Here is a 16,877-nt window from a genome sequence, read left to right on the forward strand (position 1 = left end):
ACTGCACCCATCCCAGCAAGGAAGGGGTTAAGTGACCCCCCTTCCTTGCTGGGAGGGGTGCAGTGCTGGGGAGGGGGTGGGGAGAGCTTTATACTCACCCCAATGTGTCCTCTTCGCTGGTCTGCAGCACAATGAAGTGACTGTACTGCGGACCAGCTCTTTATATGTGCGCTCAGCCGATCAGCCAATCAGCTGAGCGCACATATAATTCAAAATGTTTCTTCTAATAATGCTATTGTGATAACATAATTAGAAGAAACATTTGATGTTTTAATTAAAGTAAAGTGTTGATTAGTACAGAATGCTCTATTTACCGGGAATATGAATTAACGGCTTAAAGGAGCTTCCTGTACATAAACACATTTTTGTTGTAATAAAATCAGTTTCGTTGTTCAATAATTTTATTTAAACGAATCCATCATTGTGCAATTAAATATACTGTCAAAAAAAAAAAAAAATATATATATATATATCTATATCTACAAGAAGGATATGACTGCAGCACTCTCAAGTCGTGTAAAAAACGGTGATTTATTAGCTCATGGATACACTCAGTAGCAACGTTTCAGATCCATCCATAGGATCCTTTTTCAAGCAAGTGAATACAAAATCTCTATATATCTATATCTATATATAAATATACATTTATTTATATATATATATTTATTTTAACAGTATATTTAATTGCTCAATGATGGATTTGTTTAAATTTAATTATTGAACAACGAAAGGGACTTTATTACAACGAAAATGTGTTTTATTAATTAAATATATTAACCATGAGAGGCATCGGCATACCGCAGAGGATCGCAAACCCCGGTAATAGCGATTCCTGTAAAATGTTTCCCTGCTTTTCCAGATGCATCCAGAGGTGTTTGCATCACTTTCTTAAGATTTTATTTGTTATTTTTAGTTGAACCAGATTTCCAAGTAAATGACCGCATGTTTTCAGCCGCATGTCTATTTTTTCCCACGGCCGTAGTTTCAGCCGCACATTTCCGGCCACGTAAAAAAAACGCCCGGAAATATACGTAGTGTGAACATAGCCTTATTGTGGATTCTCACTGAAACTGATCTATAGAAAACTTGCTTACGTGACTTTAGGCTATGTTTACACTACGTAAAACTGCGGCCGTTGTTGCCGATGCCAACAACGGATGTAGTTTTTGTACAGCGGAACACACATCGAATACGCTCCGGCCGGGATCTGTGCGGCCCCGCAAATAACTGACAGGTTAAGTTTTCTGCGGCTGGAATTCAGTGAATTTCGGCCGCAGAAAGACCTGTCAGTTCACACAGTGAAGCGAGCGGCTCCGGCCCCTCGCTAAACTGTGTGCTATGGTAAGCTCTGATGCGGGCGCGCGCTGATGCGCCCGCATCAGAGCTCTGAGGCCGGAAAGATCATCCGGACGGCTGAGATGATCCGGCCAGAGACCGGCCGTTCCGTGACCCCGCCGGGGTCACGGAACGGCTGGTCTCATACGTAGTGTGAACATAGCCTTATGCATTATGTGAGGCAGATATGGGACCATTTGGTGTAGGGCAAAGTTTATACTGGTAGGAGTAGGGGCTGTTAAACACCACACCCATTATGTGCTGGGTGGCAAAACAGGGCACGTTAGGTGGCCCATTGACTATATTAGTGTAACTGGTGTTTGTATTATATTTCCCTTTAGTTGTCCTAATAAGCAAGACACAACCATTAGCGTACTTGAAAATGCCGTCTCAAGACAAGGCCGAATGTCACTGCAAGTGTTTAAGTTTGTTGGCAACTATAGCTCTGTCTACATTCACTGTGCTATTAGTCTGTGTGACGTCACTGCTGGATCATGCTCCCCTGTAAGTATAAACTGTGCATTAATCTGCATCATTTTGTTTCTTAGCACAGCGTGCATTATGCCTGAACTTGTACAATCCGCATATAATGACATTATATTCCATCATTGCAGTCATGTTCTGGAATTGGGTCCCGAAGTGCAGCAGTTGAGCAAAGCTATCAGCTAAAAGTGGGTCCAATAATTCGTCAAGGTGAGAATCCTAACAGTGATGATATATAAGTCAGGAGTATTTTTCTATCTATCTATCTATCTATCTATCTATCTATCTATCTATCTATCTATCTATAACCAGAAAGGGACACAGCACTCAAGTAATATCACAGCGTTGGGTGCCAGCTGTAGACCAACAATTATCCAAAAGCAAAATACTGCGGCACACCTAAGTACATGAATAAATCAAGGTGGTTTATTCAATCCATGTGACAGCCAATGCAACGCCTCAGTCTCACAATCAAGACCTTTCTGAAGCACTCCCCACTCCCCAACTGGCCTCAACTAACTTCCCTGGCATTATTGATCTCTCAGGGAGCTCTACAATTGGGAGAAACACATCTGGTGACATAGAATAAGGCCTCTGATAGACCCTCGAGAAAGGCGTGTTGCCAAAACGCGTGTCGGGGCGCACCTCATGGGTATTGTGTGAACCAGCACCTTAGGCAATGTCTCAGTAGCGGTGTTCTTTATGACATTGGTTTATGATTATTTGGTATATGTTGTTTACTGCAATGAACCCCTGATGGATATGTAGACTTGATTATTTATTGTACCAGGCACTGTATTTGTAGCACTTGCATTTTTGCACATTCTTCTTATATGTCGGCACTTTAGTATATGCACTTTACCCATGTGTTTTCTGTAATCATCTGTTCTGATTCATTTAGCGATTTTATTGCATTTTTATATTTATTTTTGTTTGTGATCAATAAAATATCTTTTTGTGATTATATTACATCTGGGTACAGTATTTCTTTGTAGGTGTATATGTATCGTTTTGCTGTTGTAGCACCCAGTAGGATATCCCCATATGTATTACATTTGCACTTGCTTTATGCACTATCGGGGTAGAATATCGGCTATTACATTTTTTGTTTGATAGGCTTAAGGATAGTAGAGGATATAGTGTGAGAGATCATGGACAGGGATTGGTCTCTGGATACCACTGGATAAAAAATACATAATACATCATAATACAGTTAGCTCTTTTGCTTAGCTTTATTCAGCGGTGCTCAGTGGTGTACTAGAGGACAGAGGCACCAAATGATTGGAGTGTGAATTACAGGCCCTTCAGTCACAGAGCAGGAAATACATAATATCACCAACCCACACATGCCTAAATAAAGCAGTGGACACCGGCTCAGGGACACTGCATGTATGAAACTGGCTCCCCTCTCACCTGGTCAAGTTGTACAAGAAAGAGGCACAACTCTCCACATGCTTTAAAGAGGACCTGTCATCCCCCGTGTAGGGGTGACAGGCTCCCGACCCCCAGCTAGATGCCCTTATTCTTACCTCATGTCGCTGAGTCCCGCTGCCGGAGCCAGTCCCGGGACGGAGATATCCCGGTCAGAAGCCGGCACACTCGCTTTGAAGATAGGTCCGGCGTCCATAGGGAATGAATGGAGCCGGACTCATCTTTGCAGCGCACGGCTCCATTCATTCTCTATAGACGGCAGAACTATCTTCTGACTTGGATATCTCCGTCCCGGGACCGGCTCCGGCAGCGGGACTCAGCGACATGAGGTAAGTATAAGGGGATCTAGCTGGGGGTCGGGAGCCTGTCACCCTGGCACGGTTGGTAACAAGTCTCCTTTAACAGGAAGGAAGGCTGGGGTCATGACAAGATGCAGTCCTCCTCTCCCAGAATCAGGGTATATCAGGCGCAACTACTCTCAAGAAATCCCATAATAAACTTATGTTTCCAGATCAAACTGGTCTCCTCGTCATATCATATGTAACTGCATACTGTGCTGTAACCACACAGTCCCTTAATAGTCACAGTACCCCTGTTACACCCCACAGTCATGTCCTCTTGTGAACCCCACACAGTAGTATGCCCATTTTTTTCCCCCACATAGTAAAAATGCCCCATTTTTTTTCCAAATACATTAAAAATGCCCTCCCGTTTGTGCAACACACAAGTTAGGCTCCTGTGTGTGCACTCCACACAATATTTAGACCCTCCCCCCAAACTTATCCCTCGGTTGTGTGACGATACTCGGCCCCTGGTTGTGCCCCCTAACCAATAGTTAGCCTCTTTTCCAGGTCGCCATGCAGTAATTAGGCCCCCTCCCAATATTAATAGTGGCCCATACGCGTTAATTAAAAAAAGAGGTATGTCACTGATAAATCATATAAATATATAGCAGCTCAATCAATTCTTTGAACCTCCCATAAGAACAAAGCGGCAGTGTATATATTTCCCCATATACAGTACATGTGAATGAGGCTTTCTATAGATAACTTTTTACATTTGCTCAAATGAATCCACATTTGTTTTTCACAGATGCAGTTACTCCATCTTCGGGCTGTATTGGTAAGTGCTGTATGTCATTTAAACATCAATATTCTTTAAAAGGTATATGTATATCTGCAATGATTTTTTACATATGAGATAATAAAGAAAAAAAATAAGCAACTCTTAAAAGGGGTTATCCAGTGCTACAAAAACATGGCCACTTTCTTTCAGAGACAACACGACTCGTGTCTCCAGTTAGTTTCACTAACTTCAATGGAACTGAGCAGCAAAACCCCGCCCAAGCTGGAGACAAGAGTGGGTCTGTCTCTGGAAGAAAGTGGCCACGTTTTTGTAGCGCTGGATAACCCCTTTAAACCTTTTCTAATATTTTTGTATACAGCACCTGTGCAGACTCATGTGTGTCCACGGTTACAAACCACAATACATTACTGTAGATCTGAATAGAAGCTGCTCACACACAAAGTTATGGTGTGTTTAAGTATATTTGCTTTAGATGAATTTCACTGGGGAACTGTCAAGTAGTAAAGTAGAAATCTGCTTCTGTTTTAAAAAAAAAAAAAACCTCAAGTCTTCCATTACTTGTTAGCTGCTGTATGTCCTGCAGGAAGTAAGTATTCTTTCCAGTCTGACACAGTGCCCTCTGCTGCCACCTCTTTCCATGTCAGGAACTGTCCAGAGCAAAACCCCATAGAAAACCTTTCCTGGTCTGAACCATTTCTTACATTGAAAAAGGTAGCAGAGAGAACCTTGTCAGACTAGAAAGAATACACCACTTCCTGTAGGACATACAGCAGCTGATAAGTACTGAAAGACAAGTTTTTGTTTTTATTAGTAGACGTATTAGTCTGTACAACTTTTTGCTATCAGTTGATTTATAGTGACACTGTCACCCCCTTTTGTGCATTGTGACATCTCTAGATGTAAAGAATAAATTTAGTGGTTTTCATATCTTATTTTATATCATACGTCATGGTGCTTGTTCAAGTAAAAAGTGATCCTTTATTAACTACAGATTGTGTTAAGTGGGCGAGGCTTCACGGCATTAGCACCACTTAGCCCCACCCACAGAATCACCATTGGCTCCACCCCCTTGATCCCATTGGTGGGTTGACCTAAAGGGGTTGGGGCCGAGACTTTTAGGCCAGCCTGTACCAATGGCCGGCGAGGGGGTGGGGCCAATGGTGGTGCCGTTTACAGGGCTAAGTGGCTAAGTGGTGCTAATGCGGCGAAGCCCCGCCCACTTAACACAATCTGCAGTTGATAAAAGATCACTTTTTACTTGAACAAGCACCATGACGTATGATATAAAATAAGGTATGAAAAAAGGAGGTGACAGTGTCACTAAGTTTTCTTGCTTGTAAAGAAAAAAAAATATATAAGTATAATCTATAATGCTACAAAGAGGTGTTTTTATGGAATATTCCTTCTAGTAATGAAGCACGGAAATTCTTCTTAAAAACTGTATCTTTTTTTTTTTCCCAGGCACACGTGCATCATTTGTCTTCCTTGGTTTTGTTCTCCTTCTGATGACCCAAGTTTTGTTTCTTTAGACCGATCATCACTGATATTCTCATTATGTTACAAATATTCTGATATTCTGTATCATTGACTGCGGTGGTAATAGAAACAAAGACTGTGCAGAAAATTGTTGGGTTCTGATTGGGTTTATGTCATGTTTAATATGTCAATAAATTTTAGCATGACTTGAAAACATCATGTGCTTCCCTACAAAAGATTCACATATATAACACGGCGCTGTAGTTGCGGAACTCTTGCTTGCTGCTCAAATGCAAATAGATACCCCATATTCCTACATTAATAGTTACAAAAAAATGATACCATATGGATGCAAATAGCGCTACAACTCATAACAGTGTGAATATCCCTATTAGTATGCAACTATTCGTGCTGTATATAAACCTATGACCTTAGCTATTAAAGATCTGGTACCTTAATAACTTTGGTTGAAGTAATCCTGTTGTTTTGGGTTGTCCTCACCGTCACCGTCCTTTTTTCTATTGCAGCAGCAATTTTCCCGTAAATGCCCAATTACTTAGTCCTCTGTTTGTGTGGCGGGATCCTGGGAAGGAGCAGGTAGATGAAAACACCGGGTGCCAACAAGTGGAAGCAGGAATCATAGGATAATGGATTGTCCACCGCTCGAGTTAAATAAAAGTAGACTCTTTATTTCACATCTTTAAAATGGATGACAAAACAATAAAAACATGCTCCGACGCGTTTCAGGATGTAATCCCTGATGCCATGATTAAGGGACTACGTCCTGAAACGCGTCGGCGCATGTTTTTATTATTTTGTCATCCATTTTAAAGATGTGAAATAAAGATTCTACATTTATTTAACTCGAGCGGTGGACAATCCATTATCCTATGATTCCTGCAAATATATAGTGCCATTTTGTCGGAATTCACCCTAGCTGAAGAAGAAGCTTGTCCTTCCTTAAAGCGACTCTGTACCCCTGTACCCACAATGTGACCCCCCCCCCAAACCGATTGTGCTTTCAGATAGCTGGTTTTAATCCAAGATCTGTCCTGGGGTCCGGTCAGCAGTTTTTGTCCTAAAAAACTTTTAAACTGGCAGCCCCGTGCCCAACGGCAGGGGCTTAGATTGTGTATGCATTAAGCTGGCACAACCTCTCTCTCCCTCCTCCCCCTCCCTTCTTATCATTAGGAATGCTCCAGGCAGATTGTCTCCTATTCATCAGTGAATACTGAACATGGGCTGGATCATTAAGGTATCTATGCAATGTTCAGACAGGAGAAAATGCTCTACTGGCATTCCTAATGATGAAGAGGGTGGGGAGGAGGGACAGAGAGGTTGTGCCAGCCTAATGCATACACAATCTAAGCCACGGCCGTTGGGCACTGGGCTGCCAGTTTAAAAGTTGTTTTTTAGGACAATAACTGCATCACCTGCCAAGCGGACCCCAGGACAGATCTTGGATTAAAAGCAGCTATCTGAAGGTACAAGTGGTTTTGGGGGGGCCAGATTGTGGGTACAGAGTCGCTTTAACAGAAATTTCTTGTATTTTTGGTACCAAATCGGAATAGGTGATCACCATTCTTGTGCTGACTTCCTGCTTTGTACTCTACTGAGAAGCAATAAGGTTGTAAGCTTAAATACCACCCTGTTAAATGAGGATCGTTGCCTTTCATTGTGTTCAGTCAGAACAAAGGATGATGGTCAGAAACACAATTTTTTTTGCCCAGTAAATTATAACGCAAACTCTCTGTGCAGGGGCAAATTAAGGATACAGTGGGCCCTGGGCTGTTCAGAAATTGTGGCCCCCCGCTAACCATGCCCCCTCTAGCCTTGCCCCTACTTCACTGACCATGGTTCCACTAACCCTGCCTGCTAACCATGACTCCTTCCCGCCCTCTGCCCTACCCCACTTATATAGATGTCTTCTCACATTTCAAATATAGTAATTTCCTAATTATTTAACAGACATGATCACACCTAGATATTGTTTTAGGGTAGCTTCACACGTACTGACTCGCAGCGTTAATAACGCTGCGAGTCGGCTAGGTCCTGGCAAATCACTTTCATTACATACACACGACCGCTGCGTGTATGTAATTCTGCCAGCCGCTCAACCCCTTCAGCTGCGCCCGGCGCACGCTCTGTATACATTACCTGTCCGCGCTGCACGGGGTCCCGGTGTACTGCTCTCCCGCCCGGCCAATCAGTGTGTTGCCCAGCCGCAGCCACTGATTGGCCGGGCGGGAGAGCATTACGCTGGGACCCTGTGCAGCACTGGAAGGTAATGTATACAGAGCTGGGGAGCGGAGCGGGAGGCGGACGGGAGCTGAAGGGGTTAAGCGGCCGGCAGAATTACATACACGCAGCGGTCGTTTCAGACCGCTGTGTGTATGTAATGAAAGTGATCTACCAGGACCTAGCTGACTCGCAGCGTTATTAACGCTGCGAGTCGGTACGTGTGAAGCTACCCTTAAACAGACTATGTTTAATTTGTAATCAGGTCAGAATCAATAGAATTGACCAATGGGGTTATACACCATGGGGGACATTTATCAAACTTATTGCGCCTGTTTTTAGTCTAATATATCTAGTTTGGGCTCAAAATAAATCTAATATAAATTTATGAAGCTTTTTTAGCCAAGACTATCCAAATTAGATGCAACTTTTTGAATTAGATTTTTTGTTGTTAATTAGATTGAAAGTGCGTCAGAATTCTTTTTTAGCAAAATTTATTAACTTCGCAATCTTTTTAAAAAGTCGCATATATTGGCGCATCGCTACGTCTGCTCCGAACTTGGTGAATTTATTAAACTAATTAAAAGACCATTATTTTTAAGACACATTTACTATGCTATTAGACAATTTACATAAATTTGACTAAACACATTAGATTGGAAATTATGCCAAAATTGTGTTTTTAGATTTGTTAGTATATATCCCTCTGTGTCTTCAGGCTATGCAACCTATAGATGCTTTTCTGTGGCTACTTACTATATAATTTAATACAGAAAAGCCCTGTAGAGCATCTATAGGTTACGTAGCCTCAGGGGGCTATATGCATGTCCTCAGGCTATGGGATCTATAGATGCTGCATAAGGCTTTTCTGTGGCTATTAAAGTGGTTGGCCACTTTATAGTAAAATTGCTCAGTGTACAGTATTAGTAAGTGTACTCACTGCCCTTACTGACAGCAGCTCCCTGTGTACCACATAGAGCTAATATCAGACTCCCCTCCTCCAGGCTGTGCTGTCCTGCTCTGTGGTGAGTCTGTCCATAAGATGGCCAACATAGAGAAGCATGTGACCATGCACCACCCCCAGTGTCCTCCATAGGCAAATACAGGCTCTGTGGTGGACACTGGGGAGTGGAGCATGGTCACATACTCCTCTATGTTGGCCATCTTATGGACAGACTCACCACAGAGCCTGGCAGCACAGCTTGGAGGAAGGGAGCTCTATGAGGTACTCAGGGAGCTGCTGTCAGTAAGTATAGTAAATACACTTACTAATACCGCACATTGAACAATTTTACTATAAAGTGGCCAACCTTTTTAACCATATATATCAACCCCTTAAGGTCAAAGCCAATTTTCATTTTTGCGCTTTAGCTTTTTCCTTTTTATGTTTAAAGGGCCATAGCACTTGCAATTTTTCACCTAGAGACCCACATGAGCCCTTATTTTTTGTGACACCGATTGTACTTTGCATTGGCAGGCTTTATTTCCCCATAAAATATGCAGCAAAATCGGAAAGAAAACATTTGCGCTGTAAAAAAAAAAAAAAAAAGGAATTTGTTATCATTTCATTGAGATTTGTGTTTATGCTGTTCACCCTATGGTAAAACTGACATGTTATCTATTTTATGACTTTTATTTTATTTGTTGGCTTAAAAAAATGAAAACCTTTAAAAAAAAAAAAATAAATCTGTTTAAAATCCTTATAGCGCTTTTATCCTATGGTCTATGGGGCTCTGTGAGGTGTCATTTTTTGTACAGTATTTTATACAGTATGCAACATTTTGATCACTTTTATTAAATTTTTTGCACTTTGGAATTGGGAATGTGATAATTTAATAGTTAGGGCGATTACGCACACGGCGATACCAAATATGTTTGTTTATTTGTTTATTCATTTATTTACATTCAAAAAATGGGAAAAGGAGGGTGATTTGGACTTTTATTAGGGGAGGGGATTTTTTATTAATAAAAAAAAAAAAAAAATTTTTACTTTATCTTTTACTTTAACTACTTTAACAACAGATAGCAGCAAGGAGTGGCACCGCTCAGAGCAGGGTCCCAGCTGGACCCCTCTCAGAACTCCCATCGTGCCGCCGTGACGTACCAGGTACATTATGGGACGCAAAGGGGTTAATATAGAAAAGTCCTGTGTGGCATTATTAGGTCAAATAGCCTGGCTAAGGGGGCTATATACATGTTCTCAGGCAATGCAACCTATTTATGCTGAATAAGGCGTTTCTGTGGCTATTTACCATATAAATTAATACAGAAAAGCCATCTGCAGCATTTATAGGTCAGTGCCACAGTGTCCCTGCGCCCCTCTCCAGTAGCCACCGCACAGCTCTGAGAGTTCCAGTGAGTCGTGACATCACCATTTAATCTAGGAAGTAAAGCCTATGATAATCCCATAATAAGTGTATATTGGTAATTTGTATAACTTTTTGGGGGCAATATAATACTTTCAAATCAAAAATTTTTGATGGACTTCTCCTTTAAGTTTATTTTATTTAAGGGGAATCATCTTTTTTATTTTTATTCATGGAGTCTGTTTTTGTGATATGTAATTAATATTACAATAGTATTAACATTATTGAAATATACAGTATTCCTTATATGATGTTTGTGGACAAATAGAACTGTTTTAAAAGCCTGGGTAGTCCCAGGGATCTGTTGCTGTAATTTCCGCATACCATAGGAAGGTCAAGCAGATTCAACCCCATCTTTCTTTCACCTGAGCAATGATTCACTTCTCCACAGTATGTAAATGCTCTGGAGTGTAATATAAATATTTTGCTTCCTAATTGACACCAGAGTACTGTAAATAAACCCATTATGCTAGCTATCAATATTTAGGCAAAACATAACTTTTATTATGAGACTCTTTAAATAGTGTAGAGCAAGTCTTTATTGTATATACAATACAAAGGAAGAAATTGGTAAATATTACAAAATGCACATTAGATCTATCATGTAACTTGTCTTGTTACTAGGTGTTAGCTATTTACTTTAAAATTTTGGAAACATTTGTCCATGTGTCATCCAATATGTTGCCTAGAATGGTTAAAAATAAAGTGCTTGTATCATACTGTATTGATTTTAATGAAGCAGCTTCATAAAGGGGAGGGGGTTTTCCGCCTCCAGTGCTTCACCCCCGGCTGGTGCCCAGGAATAGACCGGTGCCAGTCTCCCCATGTAACTATCAGAAAAGCTATGTACCGGTGGTACATTCGCTTTAAATATCACCCACATTGAGTAGCTGTAGTCTAACCAGTACAAGCAAATAATACTGCTGTCTCCTGGAGGGTTTTAGCATCCTTGCCGCCTGCTAATTGCTATGTAACAAAAAAGTTCTCACTACATAAAGTTTACAGCACATATCGGTGAGTGTCCTTACACTATTTCTTCTACCAAGACTATTGTGCCTGCAATGCTGCAATTCTTGTAAGTGAGCACCACCTAGGCTACAACATTGACAAAAGTGTTAATACTCTGCTCACCCCATATATGGTCCGGGCCGCATGGGGGTAGTAGTGCCGGTAGCTGTATCTTCTAACAACATATTTATCAAGGTATTTTTTTACTATTTTGAGCAGTTTATGGCTGGCTGCGCTATTTTTGAAATATTTTGCTCGGAGGGGGTTGGTTTAAGTTAGGTTGGGTTTTAGCTAAATTTATCATGTGTTGACCATATTTTTGGATGTTTTTTTGCACAAAAATTTTTGCAGCAGTACTCCAGTCAGACCCTGGTGCAAGTTGTTAGTTAAAAAAAAAAGCGCAAAAATTGTGCAATATTTATTAAGGCCTATGCACCTATTAATAAATTTAGACCATGGAGCAGAGATGGATCAGAGATTTTTGTTCAGCACTTGAAAAGTGTGCTAGCGCAGGAATTATTGTGAAAATGAAAAATATACTCCTTTATTATTTTGGCCAGTGTTTCTGTCAATATTTTAGCCAGACAAAATTAAGAGAAGAGCCGACATAAAAAAAACTACAATGGAAGATTTGCACAGTTTTCATCCCACTTTTGGTTTTGGTTGAAAAAGTACTGCCCAAAATGCTGACAAAATACCTTGTAAGAACAGAGCCTTAAAGTGACTGTACCACCAGGCCCAGGCTGAAGCACTGGAGGCGGGCCGACCCACCCTTAGTGGGAAGAAACCCTAGCACCTCTATGATAAAGTTCCATTGATTCTAATGGAGTCACGTCATGGAGGGGCTGAGGTTTCTTCCCACTGGGGGTGGGTTGGCCCGCCTCCAGTGCTTCAGCCTGGGCCTGGTGGTACAGTCACTTTAATGGGCATATTTACCATCTTGCCAAAATGTTTTTGTGCTTGAGCTTTTTTTCAATGCAGCACAAAAATTCACAAACCTTGCTCAAAATTTATCATTAAGCACAGAGGCTTTGATGAACCTTGGGCAAGAAATAGAAAAGGTGGAAATCAGCGCCTCATGTCAACCACTAAACAAATGGTGAGCGATAAGTGAACAGACTGAATGCCACTTGGGATTTGTGCATATAACCCTGAGCTAGGGGTTAGATTAGGTCCTGTTAAGGGTTAGATAAAGTTACAGATTAGTGTCGGCAAGTGCTGACGTGCATAAAAGTAAAAAAAAAAAAAAAAGGTCAATGATAGTGTGCATGCAAGGGCTTGTTCATATGTAAAGTCAGTACTGCATTGCTTGTATAAAGGCAAAATAGGTTTTTAAACATATAATGCAAAGCACCCATAGGTTTTATTAGCCAAGCACCTATCATGCTATTCTGTCTCACATACAAAATCCATATATGTAGTAAATGGTAGCCATTTTTTTTTTATTCTGGCAGGCATTCAAAATAAGTGAACATAACAGGGCTTTATACGATAGAATTGAAATCTGATAGTTACATCCTGTGAAGCATTTGGAGGGGCCTAGCTTTAGTACAAAGCATATAGTTTCTTTAACTTCTCTCCCCTAGACATTGGCCCAGAGCTATTAATCTAAGGTAAAAATTGTCTGATTTGTCCAGCAGGACCTTTATCGGCGCCTGTGCTGTTGCCAAAGGGCCTGTGACAATTATCGCTTTTTCCATTCTGTTTGCTGTTGAAGACAAGTCACAGGATGCAGCATAGGCTCAGTAACTTGCTCGCTGTTCGTCACTGAAGTCACTGATTTTATATGGTGCCCCCTCTTACCTGTGCTCCCTCAATGCTGGTAATATTATGGTTGTGCTGAAGGCCATGACTATGATTGTAGCTAAGAAGGAATTTATTACTGTGAATGTACTTCAGGCTGCTGCACGTTGTGCTTCCAGCTATCGCATATTCTGGTAGCCCTGTGACCATGGGGGTATTCTTTATGCTGTGATGTCCAACAGGGTTTAATGTGTGAAAAAGCCTAATGCATGCCCCTGTTGTTACAAACCTTACCTACCTAACCTTCTCCTATGTCACTTACAAACATATTATATAGAACAGGACACAGAACAGAACCTTGTGGCACACCACGTGTAACCAGGCTCTGCTCGGAATACACTCTATTAATACATAGAAACATAGATTGTCAGCAGAAAAAGACCACCTGGTCTATCTAGTCTTTCTTATTAGTATTTCCCTACTTATTATTTTAGGATAGATATATATTTATCCCAGGCAGGTTTACATTCTGTTATTGTAGATTTATCAACCACATCTGCTGGAAGTTTGTTCCAAGCATCTACTACTCTTTCAGTAAAGTAATTTTTTCTCACATTGTTTCTTATCTTTCCCCCAATAACCTCTCACTGTGTCCTCTTGTTTCTGAGTTCAGTTTTTTTTCCTAAAAACACTTCCCTCGTGAACCTTATTTGTCCTTTAACAAATTTAAAGGTGTCCCCCCTTCCTTTTCTTTACCCCCCCCCCTTTCTTGTCTTGTCCCCCCCATTATTTTCGGTGGAGAGACATCGCATTTACACACTGAGGCAGATGGGATTCCTTTATGGGAACTGTATCAAAGGCTGAGGTAGCATCAGTTGACTTATTGAAGCATTTAGAAAACTTTGTCCTTTGTTTGTTCTTATAAACTGCAATTTACAATGTATAATATGTTAACAAGACAGTTTAAAGGTCTATATTTATGTAGGGAATAACAAGGACAAGGAAATCCATATCAAATAACATATATATACAATATGTCAGATGAGTGATGGCTCCCGTATACTCTATAAAAGCAGATCATCCTGGGCTCAAGTGTTCACAGATATCAGACAAGGGACATCTTACATTGAGAAGACCTTGCTGTACACACCAGAAACTTAATGTTGCATGACAGCTTATAGGTAACCATGTATCTATATCTGACCCTCCTCTTCCAACTCATTACAGTAGAAGCTATGGGTGAGTGCCAAATGTGGAACCTAATTTGTTAACACCTTAAGGCTATGTTCACACTACGTATATTTCAGTCAGTATTGTGGTCCTCATATTGCAACCAAAACCAGGAGTGGATTGAAAACACAAAAGGGCTCTGTTTACACAATGTTGAAATTGAGTGGATGGCCGCCATATAACAGTAAATAACGGCCATTATTGCAATATAACAGCCGTTGTTTTAAAATAACAGCAAATATTTGCCAATAAATGGCGGCCATCCACTCAATTTCAACATTGTGTGAACAGATCCTTTCTGTGTTTTTAATCCACTCCTGGTTTTGGTTGCAATATGAGGACCACAATACTGACTGAAATATACGTAGTGTGAACCCAGCCTCTGAAGATTAAGATCTTGCATTGTATCTGTTATTTTTGTCCTTATGGTTTTCTACTCTATACTATAACAGGAGTTAACACCACAGTGCCTGAAACATCCCCAACAATCCCATACAGCAGTGGTAAGTGGGCAGTCTGTAGGATAGATGTGCAGCTGAACTGTGGCACAGATCAAATTTATTGAAAGAGGTGGAACTTCTACCTCGGCAATGTCAATAGCTACCTCTGTGGATAAATCTGTAGACAGGGTACATATATGTGTATGTCTGTTAAGATCTTACCAATATGACTACATTCCACAAATAATGTTTGTTTTTGCAAGTCTGTGGCATTATATGTATTTGATCTTGTTTATCAGTTGTAAATAATCTCAATTTCATTACCACCTTTACAGTTTTTGTCACTGATGAAGTTGGAGGGAACTGTGATGTGTACACAGGTAAGACATGTTCACAATCACTATAATACATTTGTATCCGCAAAATATGAAATACTGTATATAAAAAATATACTCTATGGTAGCACATTTGCCTGATCACCCCAATTTTTGATCCAAACATGCAGAATACAGACAGAATATGGATTTTTTTTAAAAATAATATTTACCCCTTAAAGAGTCACTGTCGTATTTTTTTTTTTTTGCAGAAATCAATAGTCCAGGCGATTTTAAGAAACTTTGTAATTGGGTTTATTAGCCAAATCTGCCATTATCTGCATGTAAAAAGCCTTTTCCCAGGTCCCCCCCTCCTTCCTCTTTTTCATCCACTCTGAAAAATCTGAAAATTGTGACTTGTTGCAGGAGACGTCCCCTGTCTGTTCTAGGGAGAGGGGAGGGGGGAGGAGGAAGGAGGGAGTTAGCCGGCAGCAGAAAGCAGATAACAGAGGATTACAGGCACGGAGCTGGGTGACAGCTGTAATCCGAGCTCAGACAGGTCACTGGTGACTGTCACAGGAGATATCCCGTGAGGGATTTGTAGATTAACTGTTTGTTGTCCTGTTTTGGTCTTTTCTTTAGCTCTCTCCATAGGAGAACAATGAAGACAGGGGGGAGAGCTTCAAACTGCTTTTTCATGATAAAAATGCATTTTTCGGATAATAAACCCAATTACAAAGTTTCTTAAAATTGCCTGTACTATTGATTTCTGCAAAAAAAAAATTCACGACAGTGACACTTTAAAGACAGCTAAAAACATGCTGGGTTATGTGAGAATTTTTATTCAGCAACTATCACATTGTATTTTTTTTTTCTTTTTCTATCTATACTGTGCAGGATAATAAATTTTATATTTGAATAGTTTGGACATTTCCTCATGCAGCGATACCTAATATGTTTTTATTTGGGGGCGAAAAAGAGGCAAAAGAGGAGTAATTAGAATTCACTGTACATGTACAGCAGATGTTGCCAAGGAGTTAAAGGAATTGTCTCTGCTTATTGTTAGAGAAGTTCCCTGATGATAAGCTGATAACAGGGTGTCCTGCTGCTGGAACTTAGAGTTGCTACTTAAATAGGCACTGCCATTCACTTTTGACTAGATAAAGTCAATTGGGTCTGTCTAGGTCGCAGACACAGAGCAGGGAGAGGAACACTCAGACCCTGACAGATAACCAATTTTTTGTTGCTTCTCAGCTATTTATTAAGACCATAATGACTTAAATTCTTTTTGTTTAAAAATTGTTCAAATGGATAATTTCACTGGGACGTTCAGATGGCCAGTCCATGAAAAAAATTTAAAGTGATTTTTTTAAGAGGCCAACAAGTGACCACTCTACAGTATATTATGGATTTTGTATAGGGATGGTTGTTCAGGTTCGTAAAAACCCGAACTCTCGGTAATGATTCCCGCTGTCTGCCCACTCCATGGAGAGGGTAGATACAGCGGGAGGACCGCCTGGAAAACTGGGATACAGCCATAGCCATAGGCTGTATCCCAGTTTTCCAGGCAGTCCTTCCGCTGTATCCACCCGCTCCACAGAGCGGGCAGACAGCGGGAATCTGATGCTAAGCATTCGGGTTCATACGAACCTGAACCTCGGCAGTTTCGGTCCATCCCTAATTTTGTAGTATGAACTTACATTTCTTTATCTTCTCTAGAGTCTTCA

The 16,877-nt window shown here is 40.7% G+C and overlaps 1 protein-coding gene across 1 annotated transcript in view; it reads left to right on the forward strand.

Annotated features, from left to right (window-relative positions):
- Positions 1-13,163, forward strand: part of LOC138801809 (uromodulin-like) — a 59,001-nt gene extending 45,838 nt beyond the window's left edge. Inside the window, exons 14-17 of the mRNA XM_069984907.1 lie at positions 1,677-1,839; positions 1,950-2,028; positions 12,405-12,522; positions 13,064-13,163. Of these exons, the coding sequence (XP_069841008.1) occupies positions 1,677-1,839; positions 1,950-2,028; positions 12,405-12,522; positions 13,064-13,163 (460 nt within the window). The remainder of the gene's footprint in view (positions 1-1,676; positions 1,840-1,949; positions 2,029-12,404; positions 12,523-13,063) is intronic.
- The last annotated feature ends 3,714 nt before the right edge of the window (positions 13,164-16,877 follow it).

Source organism: Dendropsophus ebraccatus, chromosome 9 (assembly GCF_027789765.1).
Source record: "Dendropsophus ebraccatus isolate aDenEbr1 chromosome 9, aDenEbr1.pat, whole genome shotgun sequence".
NCBI classification, from domain to species: Eukaryota; Metazoa; Chordata; class Amphibia; order Anura; family Hylidae; genus Dendropsophus; species Dendropsophus ebraccatus.